Raw genomic sequence first — 20,877 nt, 5'->3', positions numbered from 1 at the left:
AGACCCAAGCTCGAACCACGATACGAGTGAACCAAACGATAGCGAAGGACACAATGGCAACTCAATTCTTGAGGGCGGCCGCTCGCGCCGGCGTTCGATCACCCATGGCTGCTTCCCGCGGATTCCAGACAAGCGCGGTACTGAGGCAGGATGCTGTTGTTGCGCCAGTCAGGAAGCCCGTTGGTGCCTTTAGGGGAGGGTGAGTGCTCCTCTTGCAGTTATCTTAGCAGATGTTGCCATAGGTGGGATGGCTATACACCTATTTGGAAGCTTGTCGTATGCCAGCAGATAAACCCGAAGGCGAAGCAGCAGACTTTTTGGTGACGCACTGGAACAGGAGGATGTGGCTAACATACGATAGATTGTTTGGGTTTCTTCTCGGTGCGACGACATCCGGTGCAGGCATGTACTACTATGTCATTGACGAATACCGCGTGTCAAATCAGCTCTTGACCGAAGACATCTACGTACGTCATTCACATCTACCTTCTCTGCACATGTTTGCGGATGAAACAACGATATATGGGGGTCGCCTGGGTGAAGCGGGCCATGGCTAACGAGAACAGGCTCTCCAATCCGCGGTCCAACGGATAGAAGGCTATGTCCGCACCCTCGAGGACAAGGTCGATGCGAAGAAGCGATAAAGAATTCATCAGGTACCCACCGAATGGCGAATATACAGCAGACTGTGAGGGAGACGTTGAGGAAGACATGCACGGGTGGGATGGGCAGTATCGCGCGCTGGACCGGTGGAATGGGACGCACATGTACATTACGAGATTGGTCTCTGCCGTGTCATTACGAAAGCGGACATTTGTCGATTGTCTATTTCATACCAAACACATTTCAAGTTGATCATGCTGATGTCTTTGGTACTAGTGACAAAGTCACAGCGAACGGGTTTTGCATTGTAACATCAAGTATTGCGTTTAAACTCCAACTACAATTTCGGCATCGTCCTCCCGCTGCTACACAGATACTCTTGCTATTGCACATGACGGTGTAATGACACGACCATGCTTACGCCATATCGTTTCATTCATAAGCGTGTTAGCTCCAATCTGGTCATAACAGATGCGATTCTATATGTGCTTCCATCCGCATTTCAATCTATCATCTACGCATGTCTCTGTGAGCAACATCCCTACCAAAATCAGTACCTAACGCCTACCGTGTTCCATGACGCCAAATGCATCCGAACATCCGACATACGCCATCGCCTTCACAATATCGCAAGCGGGGCTATCCATTCACACTTCGGAGGCGTGACTGGGATGTCCTCATCATCGTTAAATCGTCCTAGTTGCGACACGCGCTTATAAATCTCCTCCAAAATCCTACCCTGCTCGCCATCATACTCCTCTGGTTTGCCCTCTTTGTAACGGTCCTTCGGGTCGATTGGCTTGCCATCTGGTGTGACGCCCTCAACATGGAGACGTGCTGCCGAGGTAGGCTGTGCAATTGAAGGTAGCTGGGAGGTAGCTTGAGCAGAAGCGGGGGGGTTGTTAGGCTGATTATGTGGTTGAGTTGCAAAAGGAGAGGGAGAAGGTGTGGAGGTTGCTGGAGCGGCGGATGTCTGGGGCTTAAGGAAAGGATTAGCAGCTGCTGGCTGCGTCGCGTTGTTTTGCGGCTGTTGGGTGCCGAAAGGTAAGGGCTTGCTCGTCTGGCCGAATGCTGGAGTCTGCGATGATGCAGTTCCACCAAAGGGGTTCGATTGCGCAGGTGCCTGTGTTGATGCTTGCTGTGGCTGACCAAATGGGTTTGGCTTCTGTGCTTGTTGACCAAATGGTGAAGGCTGATTTGTCTGCTGTGCTTGCTGACCGAAAGGAGATTGACCTGACGAAGCTTGCTGACCAAACGGCGATGCGCCAGACGAAGCTTGTTGCCCGAAAGGCGAGGTATTGGCACCTGGCTGAGACGCTTGACCGAATCCACTTTGACCGAATCCAGGTTTGCTGAATGGGTTTGGCTTTTGCCCTAGAGCGTTTGTCTGTCCAAATCCAGACGCCGCACCTGGCGCCGATGGCTGGCCAAAGGCCGATCCTTGGCCCATACTGCTGGTCTGCCCGAATGCGCTTCCTGCGCCCGGCATCGACGGCTGACCAAATCCGGAGGCTCCAAATGCAGGCTTTCCGAACGCACTACCAGCACTGCCAAGCGCTGAAGGCTGACCAAAGGGTGATGGCTTTTGACCCAAAGCAGAAGCCGCTCCAAAGGGCGAAGCTGACTGACCTGGATTTGAGGTCTGTCCAAAAGCCGAAGTAGTCTGACCCAGGCTCGACGCCTGTCCAAACGCTAAGGTGGATTGACCCGGATTTGAGGGTTGACCGAATGCTGAGGTACTCTGACCCGGATTTGATGGCTGTCCAAATGCGGAGGTAGTTTGTGCTGGGTTAGATGGTTGACCGAAGGCCGGCTTTCCAAATCCTGGTGTTGAGGCCTGTCCGAACGCAGAAGACTGCGAAGATGCTGCTGCCGCCTGAAACGGGTTTGACGGAGCTTTCATGAAAGGATTCGTTGCAGTGTTAGATGACGCAGTCGTGTTAGTTATAGATCCGCTTGCTGAAGCAGTGCCCTTGGCGATGTCGATGCGATTGGGATGGACGTCGGCACCTGCCTGAACATAGCTGATGGCCCCTGTGACGTCGTCCAATATCGCTTTTACTTGCAGTTGCATCTTCTCGTTCAGCGCACCCTCTTCTTGTTGCTAGAGCCTGTTAGCTTTGAGGAAACCAGTACCAGATTCCATACTTACGGCCGTGGGCTCGTTACCGGCCGCTCGTAGCGTATAGTATCGAAGGCGGAGCTCCTCAGGACTGATTTCGACAGGCCCTTCAATAAGCTGTCGTGGAGCATCTTTTCCTGGGCCATAACATGAGAGCGGATATGTCGGACGCTCCTTACTGAGATCGGCTTGAATGACGTCCTTGTCTAGGTTGAAAGTCGACGACTTTGATTCGCGGCTACCCCCGAATGAGTTGGACCCGCTGTTGTCACCCGGACGGTAGCGATCGCCACTGAAAGCACCAAAGCGGTTGTTGTTGGAGCCTCCGCCAAAACCACCTCCCGCTCGGGCTGCATCCCGCGAACTTCCAGGGTGCTCGAATTTGCAAGCATCTGTTTCGCGTGAGGAAAAAGTCGGTACAACATGTTTGGTTGCTTACCTCCGAATTTGCAAGCGTTCCGCGGATAGAAGTTGCAGACGGTCATGTCGCCAGGGTAACTGTTTCGTTGCCTTTGTCCGGGATCAAAAGCTGTGACTCCGAGTTGACTGGGGAAATTAGTAAGATAAGGAATATTGTTTGCGTTGGAGACGCTTCGTGAAAGAAGGCAGAGTGCGTGACTGGAGATCGCGACTGGAGTGAACGGAAACTTCAGGGCGAAGGAACGCGACGCGCTAGCAATCAACGCGAGCAGAGCGCCTGGTCGTGTGCGCTTTAGACAGCAGTGAATTGTGCTGTACAAATCGCATTTCTTGTACGTTACCTCTGCCCATCGAAGCTCCCTCTCGGCGCTTCCGGTCTTCTCCCTGTCTCCGCCCATCTCGATTGATGCATGTTGAATGCTAGCCCGTCACACGTGCGAAGCGGTCAACGTAGACAATGTGAAGACACAGTAGAGGAAAGAAGCGAAATGAAAGGTAACACCTACGGCAGCGCGGTAATCTCTATGTTATAGTGCACTTGTTGACAAATGTGGACTTTTCTTGTGCTGTGTCGATGTGAAGCTTTCCTCTGTGATGGCGCTCAACGTTGTCGAGGCAGGGCCAAAAGCGGTACGGGCTAGAGTGAATCTAGCATTAGCGCGTATCCCGAGCATTCGCACCAGTGGCCTTCCACGTACGCGGTCATGGCATGTCTGAGCACCGCTCGATGATGCATCTTGCGCCATGTACATGCAGGCGCACTACTCCATACCGCTGTCAAACTACAGATTCGAAACCAAGACCTATTCAAGACATCTGGGCGCACATAGCTGACTGCTAGTCCCGAGCACGCGCTGTTCCCCCTAGACCGTTCCGAACTATCGCTTGGCATGACGGTGTAGATGCACGCTTTCTCTATTCTTACCATCGGAATCTTCGTTGCAGGATACTCGACTGCTCGTTGGGATCTTGTGACACGCATCTACGAGTTGGCGATATTTGCCTGGGATCACGGAGTGGTGACAAGGACTGCCAAGGGTTTCGCACTGCTCTCCCTGCTGTTCTTCCTCTTCATACTGCCAATTGTGCGCATCGCAACACAGGAGACGGACCTGGTCAGTATAGGCCATCCTCGCGATTGTAAGCTTTCCGCTGACCGAGTCGAACAGCACCCGCGACTTGCAGGCACCGGCATCTCTGCACGCGAACAGCTCAAACGTCGCGGTTCCTTCTAGCGGGGTAGCAGGATGAGGACATGGTCACACACAATGGGTTGATGCGCGTATTTTGGCCATCAGACGCTCCCAGGGACTCTGCGCCGGGTGTTCTGGTGGGCTTCAGAAACTCAAAGTCGGATGTCTTTGTCGTCGGTGTGCTACAAGACGTCGAGTTGCGCCAGGTCGAGAATGCACTGCTTGTGGGAACCTTGCTGCGACACAGCCCCCACGATATCCAAGAACTACTGCAGCGATGTGGACACTCCTCTGTGCGCGCATTGGGTTCCGTTAATACCAAGAGGCCAGCCGATCAGTCTGGCGCCGACCTGCTCACAGTCCATACCGACCCTTCGCTCCGCTTCCCGCGCCTTCACCACCCCGACGATGCCCTCATAACCATGCAAGTCATCGTCTACGACCGACCGCACCCAACGCGTATGCAATACCTCTCACTCAAGCCCATCACGCTGGCTCTGGGGGACAAGACAAAGGTCGCAGAATGGGACGTGGCTTCCGAAGAGCTAGAACGAGCAGAAGAGAGGGAACGTAAGAGGAAAGCACACCTTGTCGAAAAGCTGGAGCTACACAGAGTGATTGCACATCCTCGCACACAGAAAGAGCTGGCGTTGCCCATGATCATTGAGCAGGTGAACTGTTCGTACGAACTCAACTCTCTGCTGCAGAAGAATATTGGCATGATTGGCAGACGCATGAAGCGAGCTCTGAGTGTCAGTGAGCGCGTCGTTGAGTCGGCCAACGATCTCTGGGATTACATCTGGCTTGTACTCCACTATGCATTCAGAGTCTGGATATGGCCCATAGCTGCGCAGTTGTTCATCTTTGGGCTGATTACACACCGTATAATGGGCGAGGCAGTTCTTCAGGTTCTGCATTGGCGGCCAGGCTCTTCTGACTCGCCAGCCCTGAAAGACATCTCTGCAACAGCACAGCAGATCGACATTAGATTGCAACAGTCTTGCTACTGGCCCATCCAGTATCTCACCTTGCGCAGAAGGAAGATCAATTGGGAAAGCATCACCAACAGTCACCCAGAATACATCAGATTCTACAATAGCCTTTGGCTGGTTGCGAATGATGTCATAATGGGCATCGCTGTCGGAACATTCATCATCGAGAATGCTTCATTTGTGGCGGCTCAAGTCGATACCATTTTCAGCACCTGGTCGGTCGACGGACTACGGCGTATGATATCGTGGCTCATGGGTTGGCCTGGAGGTTTGAAGTTGAACACTGAGTTGGCTGCATTCCTTGGCGACCTGTTTCTGTGGGTTATCGACTACTGGGCTGGTATGTTCGTTCTACTGTCGTTCAAGAGTTCTTACTGACTAGACTTTGCAGGCTGCATATCTCTCTTGCGACCAAATCTGCCTGCGCTCGTCCAGATCATCGGCTTTTCAGCTTTTGCTGGCGCCACTATGCCCATCTCAATCTTTTCAGATCTCGTCTCACTATTGACGTTGCATATTTACTCATTCTACGTCGCATCTGCTCGCATCTTCCATTGGCAGCTAACTATCATCATATCGCTCTTTCACCTCTTCCGTGGAAAAAAGCGCAATATTCTCCGTAATCGGATCGACTCATGCGACTACGACTTGGACCAGCTGTTACTTGGGACAATTCTTTTCACACTACAATTCTTTCTACTGCCGACAGTGTTCGTCTTCTACCTGACATTCGCAAGCGCACGTATTGCAGTCATTGGCCTGAAGGCCGCGTTGGAGATGGGTTTGGCATGCCTGAATCACTTCCCGCTCTTCGCAGTCATGCTCCGGCTCAAGGATCCCGGACGACTGCCCGGAGGGATATGTTTCGAGCTTCAAAATACTACCGATGCTAGCTCTAACACGGCAGGCTCGGTACACTCACCTCCCACTGCCTACGTGCTGCTAAAAGTATGTCGATTCGCACGAAGGTATACTGAGTATGAGCTAAAAGCATACAGTCAATCCCATTATCTCTTCGTGCCATGTTCCAACCTTACTTTGACCTCGGCGATCGCATACGCAAGCACTACTTCTCGCCTAGTGTCTTGCTGTGTCTAGTTTCCGGACAATTTGTTCCACCTATTCACCGCCGCAACCTGTATAGCTTACAGTACAGCATGTTACCCGCAAAAAGGGCAAGCATAGGCGAATTGTGGAGAAAGTTGACTGAAAGCAATGGGAGAACATCATCACACGAGCTGAACGGGTATGCCGCAATGCCACTAAGGAGAGACATACAAAACGGGAAAATTAGAAAAGATAAATAAGAGTTTAAATTCTCTACAGACATCATATGTCTTCATTGATCATTATCCTACGTGTCCTACCTCTTGTTCAATTTTTCTCGTAGGAGCCCGCCCGCTTCTACCAACGACGAGGAGAGTGTTATGGTAGATTGAGTGCCTCTTTTGGTACTAGAAACTCCACAATCAGCTGTGGTGAGAAGGTGTTGCGTCATTAGAAATCTAGATGAAGCAGAGCGCCCCTGTCGAGGCTTACACACCATTGCAGGTTCATCCGCTACGCCTCCAGACATAGCCAGATGGAATGCAGTACTAGTCTCCTAATTGCGCTCACGTTCACCGTCACGTTCACCGTCACGTTGAATTTCTATGACGCAGGGCGTCCAACAATGAATCTATGGATGCTTTGGCTGTACGCTTACGACCTCACAGTCTTCTCACTCCTCCATCGTCAACTGTGATTTTCTACAATACTGAAGCATCAAAGAGATTTCTCACAATGGCGACCGAAGATGCCGTACAGACTTCACAAGTCGGTCGTATGGAGTAAACCATTCTATACAACTGCCCAAGAATAATTTTAAGACTTACATACAATTGTAGATTCGACCCTTCTTCGTTCTTGCTCGTTCGTGTGGGCTGTGATGCCTCTCAACAAGACTTCCTACTCCATGAAGGCATTCTTTGTGCACGTTCAGAGTTCTTCCGCCGCGCTCTAAATGGTAACTGGATTGAAAAGAAGGAACGACTTGTCAAGCTACCCGAAGACGATCCCCAGACTTTCGCATTCTACGTCAGCTTCATCTACACCAATGTGATGTTCGACGCTACAGCCCTCCAAACCATGACAACGTACGAGTTCCAAGCACATATCCTAGCTGTTGTCAAATTCTACGTCCTGGCCGAAAAGCTGAAAGACAGGCAAGCCAAGAACGAGGCCTTGCGGATCGTGCTCAGCGACACTGCAGAGCGATCGTTCGCTGACAGTCTACCTAATGCCGAAATTGTTCAGTTCATGTACAACAACACCCTACAAGGTAGCCTTGGACGACGTCTCATGGTCGATCTCTGGAATGACGTACACGCAGAGAGCATCATTGAGCAACGTGAGGGCATCTGCAAGGAGTTCTTTGTTGATCTCGCCCATGCACTCCTTGGTGAACGTCCTTCGCGAAAGCGGAACGGGGCTCTGTCCTATGGAGCCAAGGAGTATTGCGAGGGGCTGTGAGGTTTTCCGTATGACATTCACCATATGGATTACCAGAAGAAAATCGATTGTCCAATTGGCATGACAGAAACAGAAGTGGGTTGGCGTGGGAAGATCCATGTCTGTTCACGAATTTCCGGTTCTGACATTGGACAAAGGGTGTGGCAGGCGATGAGGAATATGACTACTCGCAATCAACGAATGTGTACTTGGAGTGTGACAGCTTTGTAATGATTAATGCCTGCATGTGACTGATATGATACGCCTTGCATCCAATAAATACCAACCTCATACATCGTAAAGCGCAGTCTGACCCGTAAACCAACGCTTCAAATACATGCCGAAAGCTTTTTCTTTGACAAAAGCCGCCATCAATAATATGCAAGATAGAAATGAATAGAGATTACCTCCTCAGTGTGTGCGGGAGCAAATACGCCATGACTCCCGTGAATCCCATGTCCCTAAACGCCAAACCTCGTTTTGCTGATTACGCATCTTCGGACTCTCTCATCGACCAACGGATGGAGTCGTCATCGCCAGGAGGCTGTGGCCAGTGGTGCGGTTTTGGTGTAGTGCTGCCAGGTTCGTCGTCGAAAGGCTTACGACCCCATACTACGTAGCTACTCAGCGTTAGTATGTGATTCGCCTGATTGCATATCCCGACTCACAAATTGTAATAGGCATGTACGTTCTCGTCAACAATCGAGTTCCTCACATGCGCGAGATAGACCTCGACTTCGGCTGGTGTCCAGCCCAAGCCAGTGACAAAGTATTCAAGCGACCATCCCTGCAAACCCAACATCAAATTCCAGCTACAATACTTGCCAAGCATTTTCTCGCGGTCGCTTTTTGGCCATTGATTGGCGGGGATAGCAAAAACCTCCTCATGTACATCGACGAAACCAGCTTCTTTGTACCACCTCTTCAGCTTGTCTGCGATGCGTAATGGTCGGCCGAGTTTATGTGCTGCCTTGTCTGCTAATTCTGACCACTCTTTGAGCGGATAGTCTTCGGGCATGTCGTCGGCACATTGGAGCTTTGAAAACCATTCCTGCGATTCCATCCACCCGCCAGGTCTCAGGTTGTTGTAACTCTTCTGTATGATTTCTCGAAAGTCGTTGAAGATGCCGAGGGACATGCGTGTGTGGATGTAGTCGTATACATAAGGTTCTTCTTTGGGATACCACCATGTTGGGCTGAGGATGTCTTCCATGTAGAAATCGATGTTTGTGTAGGATATTTTTCGCTGAATCGGTGTCAAGTCAATGCCTTCAACCTGCTGCTGGATTAGAATGGTAGAGGGAGAAGAATGGAATCGCGTACCCGGCAGTTTGGGAATTCGGCAGCTACTACTTGTCAGTGGTGGTTCTCCGGGGAAAAGCAGGCATGGTACCTACCCATCTCAAAACACCAGATTCCGGTGCCACAGCCAATGTCCAACATTCTCTTTGGCTTCTTTGGCTTGAGCGGTGCGAAGTAGTTCCGTCTGTGCAGAAGACATTTGATAATGGCATGTTGCCAGTCCAAGCGGTATATCTCTGGCTGTAGATGTGCGAGTCAGCGACGGGCCGATTGAACAAAAGAGGTGTTTCCAAGCAGCGCGTACCTCGTCATTTGGGAATGGGTATGCTAGAATGAATTAGCTACAACTGTGCGCAAAGTTGCCCCGAGTTAACGCTTACCTCCGGCGTGAAAGCTGTGGTAGGTGCGACCATACTTCTTCTCGTTCTCGTACATGCTCGGCGAGAGGCTTTGTACTTCGCTAAGATGTGTGAGCGCGCGCGGTGTATCAACGAGGGAGAAGTGAGGTACAGGTCATCATATTCTCCATCCGAGGCCAGTTCCGACTGCGTGTCTGCGTTAGCCTTGTGCACTTTATGCGCGAGGGTAGCGGGGAGGATGTGCATCAGCAGCAGCAGCAGCATACCTCAGGCTCGACAGTCGAGTGTGTGAAGTCGGTGAGATTGGTGGCACTGGACAGCGGTCGCAGCTTGTCCTTGGGCACTGGATCCGAGGTCGAGGTAGTCATAATGGGTTGCTGGTGCGCTACGATGCGCTACAGAACACGCCCCGAGTCGTGTCGAGGAGGAGGCGAAACCCAGCGGAATGGCTGATGTCGTTCCCAAGACCCTGGCCTTGGGGGGCCGTCACGCCGATAGCGAAAACGCCGACGGGAGCGCTAAACGTGGGCCAGTAAACCCCGCAGTCGTCCCAACCTCCACCGCCTGTCTATTGCCAGCTGTCCAAGAGACCCCACAGCCACCACGACTATGTCGAATGACAGCTACAGCCCTACGCCTCATGCTACCAGTACCGCCTGAGTGGCCTAGAACGTGCGTCGGCCCTTCCGAGACGCTGGGTGACACTCACCGACCCATCGGGTGCACACCCTCGATACCTCTGCATCTGTCAAGAGCTTACCATTGTTCATCTTCTGCTGTGCTCATCGTCCATCATCTACCTAATCCCTTTGCAGCTCGGCCCTTTCGGCCCCTTGGCCGCCAAGGATTCCGCCCGCTGCATCAACCCATGCATCGCATCGAGGCCAAGGTTGTGTCAAATTGTTTCCTGTTTGCCCAGACTGGCAGGTTCTCTCTAATCTAGTCATTGTTGCTCTTGTCCTACTCAACAAAGGCGAGCATGGCTCTTTCTATTCTCAAGCTGATCTGCATCTATACCTCTGCTTTCTGTACTCATCTGCCCGTCCTTTGATCGAATGTATAGTGGGGTTCAGAAGGAGCAGCTAGACGAGCTTGGCCAAGGACATGGGGAGGGGGGAAAGCCCGCTGAATATTGTGCCTCAAGTTGAACGATACGGAAAGCATGAAGAAGAAGTGGGAGGAGAAAACAAAGTGCAAATCACATTGCATCAAGATGGTGATGCACCTATGCCCCGCTACTAATGTACAGGTAGTTGTGCCAGAGGAGCTTTCGATAACGCATTATTTACCGGCCCTTCTTGACCCAGCCCTCCAAGTTCTCCCGTGTATCAGCCAGCTTGCCCTCGACCATACCGACAGTTCCCTGTGCGTGTGCCTTTCCAGTCTCAATGAATTGCGAAATCCTGCTCTTCATACGCAGATGCGTGTCTGCGAGGACGGGGTATCGCTCTTCGTAGGTCCAGATGAGGTCTCCAACGTTTTTGGTAGTGATTGGAAGGACAAAGTTTGCGGCGGTGATGCCGACAGCGACTGGAACTGAGGTTCGCAGCAAAATGTTCCTGTTGCGCGTAATAATGGAACCTGCCATGGAGGAAACGAGGACATAGAGAGCACCAGGGAGGACCTTCTCGCCCGATTCTCTTGGCGGGGCTAATGAGCGGATGGTGCTTGTGAAGGAGTGCTCGAGGCGGAGGGTTTCGGTAAGGGCGTTATCAACGGCCTTTTCACCGCGCACCGCTTGCTCGTACAGAGCCATGCGCGCGCGGCCAATCTGGACTGCGAGGCGGTCGGTCGGTGTTGGGCGGTAGGTAGACTCTGGGGCCGACGACGAGTTTGATGGGTCTACTAGAGAGGGAGCAGTAGGAGCTGTGGTATCGATGGGCATGTCATCGTAGATGGGTTTGCGGTCCTGCCGTGACGTTAGCGTTGCGATGCACCCGCGGGCCAGAGACTCTGAAAAGGAGTCTCCGAGGGCTCATAGGCATGCCGACATACAAAGTGATGGGCGGGTCGCTCCTCTGCATCCACGGTTCCTGGTGCGAAGATTGCGGCGGCCGAAAGGGCGGCCATGGCGGGGACAGCGGCGCGCTGAACGAGGTCAATACACCGTCTTGCATCTTGTCAAGACTACTTACCTGCCGTAACAGCGGTCTGAAAGCCATATCGAGCGTGGGGCAGGCGCAATGCGTCGAGTTTGGTCGTGTCCAACTTGTGATGTTGAGCTCAGAAGACGCGGAAACGGCCGTGCGAGCGCCGCAAGATTCCCGTCCTCGGCTTAGCTATGACATCGTGCCCCAGCTGCGTCTTGTCTTCTCCCTGCCAGGCTACCCTTCACCCGCGCAACCCAATATGCTTAAGCGCCTCGCACGCACAAAGCAGTCGCCATGGGTCTGCCACCAATGTCTCCAACACTCCCGCCGCCAGCGACGCTTCAACTCCACTTTGGCCGCCGCCGCCGCCAAAGCACGCGATCCTGCCCCCAACCCGCTCTACGGCCTGTCTGCCAGCGGCAAGACAGATGACGACGCCCTCCGCAAGGTTTTCGACAATGCTTCTTTCTGGGACAGCTTCAAGCGCGCATCCCACAAGGGCACACCCACGGGAATCATAGGCAACAAATACCTTACCCATCCCCAGGGTTTCGTTGACTTTGTCACTGTGACGATACAACGCTGCAATGCCGTGGTGCACAAGGTGGCAGCAGCGCAGTCGGTCGACGACTTCAAGCACATGGTCAAAGACCTCGATAAGCTCAGTGATCTGCTATGCCGGGTAATAGACTTGGCCGACTTTGTAAGAGGCACCCATCCGGATCGCAAGTTCCAGATCATGGCAATGAAAGCCTACCAAACCGTGTTCCAGTATATGAACCAGCTGAACACGACACCAGTACTACATGACCAGCTGAAGAAGGCCTCGGACATATCCGAGGTATATGACACATGGACCGAGGAGGAGCGCATCGTAGCGAGGATACTCATGGAGGACTTTTCAAGATTTGGTATTGGTCTAGACGACAAGACAAGGGAGCGCCTAGTAGATTTGAGTGGCGAGATTGCCGATGTTGGCAACGAATTCGTCGAAGGCATGGCTCCGGAGAAACTGAGCCTGAAGTTCAAGTCATCAAGGCTGAGAGGGCTGGACCCAAACCTCGCAAAAGCACTGACAAAATGGGGCGAAACTAAAATCTCCACCATGCACCACGAGTCGCAAGCTGTGCTGAGGTTTGTAGAGGATGCCGATGTACGACAAGAAACCTACCAAGCTGTGCGGACAGCGAACAAACCAAGCATCGCGCGTCTAGAAAAGCTATTGAAACTTCGAGTCGAGTTGGCGCAAACATCAGGCTACGAGACCTTTGCACACATGACGCTAGAAAACAAGATGGCGCGGACACCAGAAGCAGTCAACACTTTCTTAAAGGCACTCTACCAAGATAGCCGACCAGCTGTCCTCGCTGACCTAGAAGAGTTGATGGAGTTGAAGAGAGGCGATGCTCACCAAGACAACTTCCCCAATCGCATCAACGCTTGGGACAAATTTTATTACACACAGAAGATGCTTGCGACAATGGAGGGTCATTACAGGCAGCGTACACCCGACTCTTTGTCCGCATACTTCTCTGTTGGCACTGTACTACAGGGCATATCGCGACTGTTTGACCGATTGTATGGTGTTCGCTTCGTTCCCAAAGAGACCCAGCCAGGTGAGGTATGGGAAGATGGCGTGCGACGACTAGACGTCATCTCCGATACCGAAGGCCATATTGCCGTGCTATATTGCGATCTATACTCGCGACCTGGCAAAACCCCTAATCCGGCTCATTTTACTCTCCGATGCAGCCGCGAGATCCTGCCTTCAGAGATGGAGGAAATGTCACATATGCAGCATCGTTTCTCTTCCCCCATCGAGGCAGCCACAGACGGCATGCCCGTCTCCTACAACGCCGAACGCAACAGCTACTTCCAATTACCTACAATAGCATTGATTTGTGACTTTAGCAAAGCCTCACATTCTCGACCAACACTCCTTAACATCCACGACGTGCGCACCCTCTTCCACGAAATGGGCCATGCACTCCACTCCATTCTAGGTCGCACAGCTCTGCAAAATGTTTCCGGTACTCGCTGCGCGACCGATATCGCCGAGCTGCCTTCGGTGCTAATGGAGCACTTTGCCTGTTGTCCCCATGTCCTAGGTTTGTACGCACGACATTGGGAAACGGACGCCCCTCTTCCCATGGCGGCCCTAGAATCCCGCCTTGCAATCGACAATCGAAATCAATACTCTGAACTGGAAAGCCAGATTCTCCTCTGCATGCTCGACCAAGCGTACCACTCCCCGATTGCCGCAGACCCGAATTTCAACTCGACAAAAGTCTACCACGACGTCTACAATAAATACGCGTCTGTCCCTGAACCCGCCGGCACGGCTTGGCAAGGTTTCTTCGGCCACCTGTTTGGTTACGGCGCTACATACTATTCCTATCTCTTTGACCGCGCGCTAGCGGCCAAGATCTGGAAGGATGTTTTCCAGCACAATGGCCAACAAGGTAGCTTGGATAGGGAGAATGGTGAGCTTTACAAGAACGAGGTACTCAAGTGGGGTGGAGGGAGAGATGGCTGGCAATGTTTGGCTGGTGTCTTGAAAGACGAGAAGTTGGCCAAGGGTGGAGAGGAGGCTATGGCCGAAGTGGGAAAGTGGGGAATTAGAGAGGCGAGGGGGAAGTAGAGAGTAGATGGCGTTTCTTCTTTCCAAAGCTTGCACGTACTGAAGGATATCTAGATGATGACTTGATGATTAGAAGTTGGACTGAGTGTTGAAGAGCACCTGGGGCATTAGACCATAGAGCTTGATTCTGCAGATCGCCTGCCATGACGTGGAAATTTAGTTTATACCCCTTGCTACGTGTTCCCTCACCTTGTTTTGTATCCTAATTATAATCTGTACCTGACAGATCGGCTACCCACCCATTCCCCTTCCTCTATCCATGACCCCCGCTTTGATCCTCTCCACAACCTCTCTACCCAACCACCTCAGTTGTCCATTCTGCCGACTCGCTGCGTCCGCCCATTCAAATACGCCTTTCAACTCCTTCAGTTCTTCTACCTTCCAGCTCTTTGCTAATCTGCCTAGGACCAACCTCGACTCCACAACCGTAGCTCCAGGATCAAGCCAACTCTTACTATACTGATCGAGCGGCAATATGAGTCCCGCGTCGCTGGCCGAGATGAATTGCGATAGTGCAGGGAGTGTGAAAATCCAGTGGAAGAGAAGGTTTGCAGTCTTCGATGACTGGGCGTCGTTAAGTGCGACAAGGGTGGCGCTGAAAGACGTAGCGTAAGTATCGTGAGCGGAGCGACGCCGAACATTTAGCGTTTGGTTGCGCTCAAAGGATTTGAGATGAAGTGGGTTGTGCACAAAGTCTAGGATCGTAGGCCAGTATGTTTGATCCGCCGTCTCGAGGCGACTGATCAGGTGGATCTCGGGAAGAAGGCAAGGCGCTACTAGTGTTCTTGTCGTCATCTGTTGGTTGCCTTCTTGGGTGTTCTTGAAGACAATGGTGATGGGCATAGATATCGCACGTCCGGTATCTACGTCTCGCACGACTAGACACCTGGGCTCAGCAGCGAGTACCCAGAAATGACGGAATGCTTGTAGATGTGCCCTTGAGTCTTGGACATCAGAGGGGAACAAGGGGTAGAAAGCACATATCAGACTCGCAATAGCCTTGTTGCTTCGACTGAAGGTTTGTGTACCGCCTGCAATAAACAGAGTACCGAACGCCATGTGAGCAGCAAGGTGAGAGCCGTATGGGATATCGGGTCCGATACGTCCATGGAGACCGCGTAAACGACGGAAGACGTCGAGGTCACCTGTTCCTGCCATGACGGTAGCGGCGGCTAGTGCGATGAGATCTTGACAGTTGCGTACTGTGTTCTTGGATAGCTTGGAATCGTAGCGTACGGCAGCAAGTTTATTGATACGTATCAGTTGGTCCAGATACTTGATCAGGAAGTCTCGGACTTGGGTATCCCCTGTACCAGCATGCTTGAGACTCACCGCCCACAACAGGCCCGCGAGGATGTTGTAAAAAGGCATTTGTTCGCTACGGAGTCGTGTAATGCCTTTGAGATCCCAGGCTTCGCGGTAATCGTACGGCAGGTTTTTGATTATCCAAGAATCTGAGGCTTTGATGTCGTCCCACATGATGAGGTGCTTAGCGAGGGTACGGAGGAGAAATATGTCTGGGCGAACATAATCGAACTGGGGCAGCGTGTCCGGAATATCAATCTTGCGCGCCACGATTTGGTCGTGAGTCTTCATGAAGATGAGGGCAACCGCGATAACCGCTCCGGCTGTAGCTTGGTCGAGAACGTGGACAACGTTGACAGGCTTAGGCGCTACAGCAACGGCCATGAGACGCTCAACGATGCGCATATCATGGAGACCTCGAAGGTCTTTGCCCTTGCCTAGATTTATGAAACCAAGTGCAAAACCCGCGGCGAGTCTGTAGGCTTCATCTCGCAGGCTGTCTGGTGGCTCTGATGGATCTGGAATCTCGACGTACTCGATTTCTGAGAGCATAACCTCGCTCATACGGCGGTGCTGGGTGTTGTAGTAGAGCAGACCAATACCCATTAAACCCGTAGTCTGTGTGTAAGGAGAGAGGTTCAACTCGGCTGCGCCTTGCGGTAACATTCTTGTGACATGCACCGACAGTAGTCTTGTCACGAGTGTGTCCATGGTGCCCATGAATGAAGCGGCCAAGCCTAGTAGCAAGCCTACCGAAGTCATGGTGTGCTTTGGAGTAAGGTATTTGAACGACAGCCATTTTGCGATTGTCCTCAGATGGCCGTTAAGGCCCAGGCCGAGTAAAAGCCCTGCATGCTTGTTCGTCAGCTCCGCAGGTTTGTTGTACATTATCCACGAAGTATCGATACCCTGAGCATCTCGCGATATGCTCAGACCAGCTGCAGCACCGGCATTGAAGAAAGCCCAGAAATACTTCTCCTCAGAGTAGTTCTGTCGTTCGGCTGTAACGACATTGCCCATTGGCTTCATGAGGCATGATGTGGAAAAGCCATAAAGAGGGTATTTCTCCGTCAGTAAAGGCTTCTTGCTGCTGAATTTTATCATTGAACTACCCAACGGCAAGGAGAACGTGCGGATCATGACCCATTGCATGAGTGCTTTCTGACCCTCAAGCATTGCTGCATCGTCTTGTCTGCTATCAGCTTTGTATTCCGCGACAGTCTGTCGCAAAGGTTCTAGCAGTGTATACGCTTCCATGAACCGCCGATCTTCGCGGAAAATGAGTCGCGTGATAGAGTGCCTGTCAACTTCGGATGTCGATTGGATTGCTTCCATCCGATCAGCGCCTTGACATATAGTGTGAACATCCCTCGTTGTACTAGTTGCATGAAGCGCTCCACCCGATGCATTCAAGTGTGCATCATGGACGATTTCTGCGATAGGAGTAAGACTGATATCCAAGTCTTCGCGTTGTACAAGTCTGAGTAGTGAACTCGACCATGTGGTAGGTGGGTTCGCCTGACATCTTATAATCGCTTCCATGAGTGGTGCTTTCGCGGCTTCCGGCAGTGTCGCTAGCATCTCGGGACTGATGTGACAAGCCTTGATTAGCTCTACTATCTTCTTGGGGCTCGAGGCAGGGTCGATATCTCGGAAGAACCTGTGTAATGCCACAGTTCTAGGCGTAACCCCTGCCATGATTTCGTCAATATTGATGGATGAGTGCGGAGATGCTTTGGACTTCCGTATGAGCATCGCTAGTGTAGGGAACGGAGCATAGTGTTGGGATCCTGTGACAGTGCCGAGCCAGTCCAATATTGAAGGGGGCGCATCCCATGGCTGCGCATGCAATCGTACTTTGCCAGTCAACGTGGTTTCGTCATACGCCCAGTCTTGGCCTGAGCCACCATCAAGGTCGAAAAAGCCACCTTGTCTCCAGTCCCACCCTTCCCAACGTAACCAGTGGCCGATCTGTGCTAACACAGGTGCGAGATTCCCAGGCTCCTTACCATGGAATCCTTGGCATAAAGTGTCCAACTTGCGTTCTTCGCGGAATAGATGCAGTGACACCACAATCTCAGACAAAGATGAAATGCGAAGATCTTGCTTTTCAGAAGGGGAAAGTCGCCTCCAGTGGTCATTGGTAGCTTTGCCAATTGGGGACTGGAGGTACTGACGAGCAAGCTCGAGGCAGGTGGATATCATATTGTCTTTAACGCCGATCTGCTGTGCAATTGTTGGTAGCTGGTGTTGCTTTGAGTCGCGCTTCATTAGCGGGCTCATTGTGGCCGATTTCGGACTTGAGTGCAAAGCCCAGGTCCAAGGAGATGATCTCCAGCTCTTTGGATGTGTTGTTGAAACCTGACGACTACACATGAGTCGCCATGCCGAGTCTTCGTCGTCAATGAGTTCATCTGGTTTTGCTTGGCTTGCAGGGCGCCCTGAACTTCTTCGCTGGGTCGACTTCGCACGAGTGTTGATCTTCCCTTTCTTTTCATCAATGAATGGTACTGCAAGAGTGAGCAAGGTCGCTACAAAGGCCATCCAATCTGCAGTGATCCGCTCGGCTCCCCCATCAGATAGAGACTTGCAAATGTTCCACCATACTTCCAATAGGAAATCGCCGGCAAAATTTGGCAGTATTGTTGATAGTACTTGAAAAAGTTCGGCCACGTAGCTGTTCGATGGTGATAGGCGCAACACCATCCGGTGACGACGCAGCTCGCCATCAGATAGGTCTAGCTTCCCGGACGCGCCCGATGGGGACAAACTATGCAACGGCTGGCTCAGTGATATCGTTCGTCTTGAGCCCGCAGTCACTCTACTCTGATCGTATCGTATGATGGCATACGGGTCGAATAACTTCATAGGGCCCAAGCTAAACTTTACTGGTAGGTGACTGCCCCATCCCGCAGTCAACGATAGGCAGGGCTCTTGGGGATTTCTTGATGTGAGTTGAACTATGCGTTCGATATGACCGTCACGGACTTTCACAAGATCCAATGTATTTTCTAGCTGCCGCGAGCCAACAAACTTCGGGACACATGCATAACGAGGAGCTGCACTTGCCGACCCAGACTGTGTTGCTGATGCTGATGGCGAGAGTCGCTTCCGTGTGACCGCTAGCTCGCATTCGAGGGGAAGTTGCAACGATGGATGTGATATGTACAAGTACAATTTCCTCTCGTGGAGCGTCGCCGAATTGAAAGGTGCATTCAATGTAAGTACCTTTGGTTCATGCCAGTTCTGTTTAGATGTCAACAACACAACTTCACTTGAAGAATATGAACTGACCGGAGTATTTGAGGGGTCTCCCAAAGCAAAAAGACCACTCTTCAGGTGCTGTGTAATGGGGATCTCCGCAATGACACTGATTATTAGCTCTTTAAGGAGTCCGTCTCCAGGCCGTGGTCCGTCTTTGGCATCAGGCGGCGCAAACAGGTCGTCAAGCTCATCATAGTCCTCTATCGTGTCGAAGGTATCCTCATCCATGGCATCATCTAGAGTATCGTCTATTGACACAGCACCCAAACTCATTCGTGATGTGACGCTACCAGGAGTAGAAGCGCGGTTCCGAGATTGCGAGAAGCCACCGAAACTTGTGCGATCGTGGCCTAGTGAGTGGCGGCTTCGCTGGCTTGCATTGAAACTTGCGTTAAAGCTGCCACCAATACTATTACGAGATGTTGCGAGGTCTTGGAAGGCGCTTTTGTCGAAGCTCGTGGAGAGCTCAGCTCGTGAGAGCAGTGAGCTCACTCGTCTAGACTCTTTTGGCTGACGAGTAATGTCAGAGTCGGGGTTCAGCTGTGAAGCAAGAGCATCGTCCACTGCCTGGTCAGACAGTCGCTCCTTGGTAGTAATCTTGAAGGATGGAGGCTGGGTCTTGCTGCGTGGAGCTCCACCAAAACTTTCTCTCAATCTGTCAGCTCCTCGAATTGCTGGCGTAGTTGCTCCGGTTCCTGGCGCAGTGCCGCCGTATGAGCTACGACGTCGGGACTTGCTTATTGGAAGGGAAACGTGTTGCTTGCGAGAAGTTGATATTGATTTTGGCTCAAGGTAAGCCGCAGACCAGATGGTAAATACATTCGTCTCGTGATTCGCCGTGACTACTAGCAGAAGGGGCTTATCATTTCCACTGCGATCGAACAGGAGCTCATTACGCGGTGAGACGTAGATAATCTCCTCAGCTTTGTCGATGGCTTCCAGTTTCCGATGGCTGGAGCCATGGCTAGTCAACAGGCTGCTGTGATCACCACCCGCGACGACATTGACCACTAGTCCCAACTCGGACAGCGGGTCTGTAAAGGAATACAACCTGGGTATCGATTCTGGGTTCAAGGGGGTGATCAAGTCATCTAGGAACGTGGTCGCGCCAGACAGGCGAGACTTTCCGTGCCGCGATGCACCAATAGAAGAACCATGCCGGCGGTGGGGCTTAGAAAAGCTCTGAGAGAAGGAGAAGTGCTGTGAGAGAAATGACTGGTTGGTTGTGAGGAAGGAATTTGGTGGAGCTGACGGTAACAGTGGACTCGTGGGCACAGGATGAAGGGGAGCAAGCTTCCTTTGCACAACAACACCGCGTGCTGCAGGAAAAGCCTTGTCTACTTCGAATGGGAGGTTCACGATGTGCGTGGTGCCGGAAAGAAAGAAGACATGTGCTTGCGACTTCAAGAAGACGACGAGAGCACGCGACAGCAGCTCTGTTGTGGGTGGTTTATTGTTGGCTGGCGCGGTGGGATGTGCAGCAGGCTGTGTGCCTTGGGTCAGGAAAGTCTTTGAAGGGTCGGCTGTGTTGTACTCTGTCGAGCTGTCGGAGGCCTCATTCGTGCCATGTGAGGGCTCGTCTACCAGGAACCATGTCAACAGCGCCTGCTTGACCTTCTCTTTCTCCACCTCGAAGTTGAAGACCTTGCGTATGACACCACCTCGGGACCAGACCACGTGGTACTCAGTAGTGACGAGCTCGTCGGTAGGGCCCTGGGGGTCGTTGTCGTCCAAGTACGTGTCCCAGACATAGTCGCCGTCAGTGCTATCCTCGGTCAGGATGGACTCTTGGACCAGGTACTGCAGGGCGGAGGGCTTGTGGACCCCGATTGAGCGAAGAGAGGCCATGCGGACGCTCGTTCCGCCACATGAGGGAGGTTTGGCTATCGTGTGGGCGTTGGGGGGATGTGGGCGGTTTGTTTGCGCGGGGCGCGCAATCCGACGTGACGCGCTGTGGTCGAGCGCGACTTCCCCAGAGAAATGTTGACAGGCTCCGCAGCACCTCGGAGCTTCCTTCACCCTCACACATCAAACCGCGCACCATCTGCAACTCCCCAGACGACCTGAATAGTCATCGCGACATCCTAGAAACGTCT

At 52.2% G+C, this 20,877-nt stretch overlaps 7 protein-coding genes across 7 annotated transcripts; 3 read left to right on the top strand and 4 right to left on the bottom strand.

The window, feature by feature from the left end:
• Positions 1-53: 53 nt before the first annotated feature.
• Positions 54-644, top strand: GT037_000768 (uncharacterized protein; the record flags this gene model as incomplete). Its single annotated transcript, XM_038925815.1, has 3 exons — positions 54-199; positions 362-467; positions 567-644. The coding sequence occupies 3 exons, from the start codon at positions 54-56 to the stop codon at positions 642-644; spliced, it is 330 nt and encodes a 109-aa protein (XP_038791671.1).
• Positions 645-1,222: 578 nt separating this feature from the next.
• GT037_000767 (uncharacterized protein) lies at positions 1,223-3,543 on the bottom strand (the record flags this gene model as incomplete). Its single annotated transcript, XM_038925814.1, has 4 exons — positions 1,223-2,707; positions 2,756-3,117; positions 3,165-3,271; positions 3,464-3,543. 4 exons carry the CDS (start codon positions 3,541-3,543, stop codon positions 1,223-1,225), a joined length of 2,034 nt encoding a protein of 677 aa, XP_038791670.1.
• Positions 3,544-4,047: 504 nt separating this feature from the next.
• Positions 4,048-7,841, top strand: GT037_000766 (gpi1-domain-containing protein; the record flags this gene model as incomplete). Its single annotated transcript, XM_038925813.1, has 6 exons — positions 4,048-4,260; positions 4,315-4,369; positions 4,444-5,670; positions 5,722-6,278; positions 6,329-6,576; positions 7,217-7,841. The coding sequence occupies 6 exons, from the start codon at positions 4,048-4,050 to the stop codon at positions 7,839-7,841; spliced, it is 2,925 nt and encodes a 974-aa protein (XP_038791669.1).
• A 466-nt stretch (positions 7,842-8,307) lies between these two features.
• On the bottom strand, positions 8,308-9,849 carry GT037_000765 (uncharacterized protein; the record flags this gene model as incomplete). The annotated part of the gene is made up of 8 exons (XM_038925812.1): positions 8,308-8,440; positions 8,489-9,096; positions 9,144-9,166; positions 9,218-9,362; positions 9,427-9,449; positions 9,503-9,582; positions 9,633-9,667; positions 9,748-9,849. The coding sequence occupies 8 exons, from the start codon at positions 9,847-9,849 to the stop codon at positions 8,308-8,310; spliced, it is 1,149 nt and encodes a 382-aa protein (XP_038791668.1).
• A 917-nt stretch (positions 9,850-10,766) lies between these two features.
• GT037_000764 (uncharacterized protein) lies at positions 10,767-11,643 on the bottom strand (the record flags this gene model as incomplete). Its single annotated transcript, XM_038925811.1, has 3 exons — positions 10,767-11,390; positions 11,477-11,569; positions 11,617-11,643. 3 exons carry the CDS (start codon positions 11,641-11,643, stop codon positions 10,767-10,769), a joined length of 744 nt encoding a protein of 247 aa, XP_038791667.1.
• A 187-nt stretch (positions 11,644-11,830) lies between these two features.
• GT037_000763 (zincin) lies at positions 11,831-14,212 on the top strand (the record flags this gene model as incomplete). The annotated part of the gene is made up of 1 exon (XM_038925810.1): positions 11,831-14,212. The coding sequence occupies one exon, from the start codon at positions 11,831-11,833 to the stop codon at positions 14,210-14,212; it is 2,382 nt and encodes a 793-aa protein (XP_038791666.1).
• Positions 14,213-14,443: 231 nt separating this feature from the next.
• GT037_000762 (negative regulator of mitosis) lies at positions 14,444-20,629 on the bottom strand (the record flags this gene model as incomplete). The annotated part of the gene is made up of 1 exon (XM_038925809.1): positions 14,444-20,629. One exon carries the CDS (start codon positions 20,627-20,629, stop codon positions 14,444-14,446), a length of 6,186 nt encoding a protein of 2,061 aa, XP_038791665.1.
• Between the last annotated feature and the right edge of the window lie 248 nt (positions 20,630-20,877).

This window comes from Alternaria burnsii (assembly GCF_013036055.1).
Source record: "Alternaria burnsii strain CBS107.38 chromosome Unknown 705, whole genome shotgun sequence".
Taxonomy (NCBI): domain Eukaryota; kingdom Fungi; phylum Ascomycota; class Dothideomycetes; order Pleosporales; family Pleosporaceae; genus Alternaria; species Alternaria burnsii.
The sequence above is the reverse complement of the archived record's forward strand: the minus strand, read 5'-3'. Positions and strand labels throughout refer to the sequence as shown.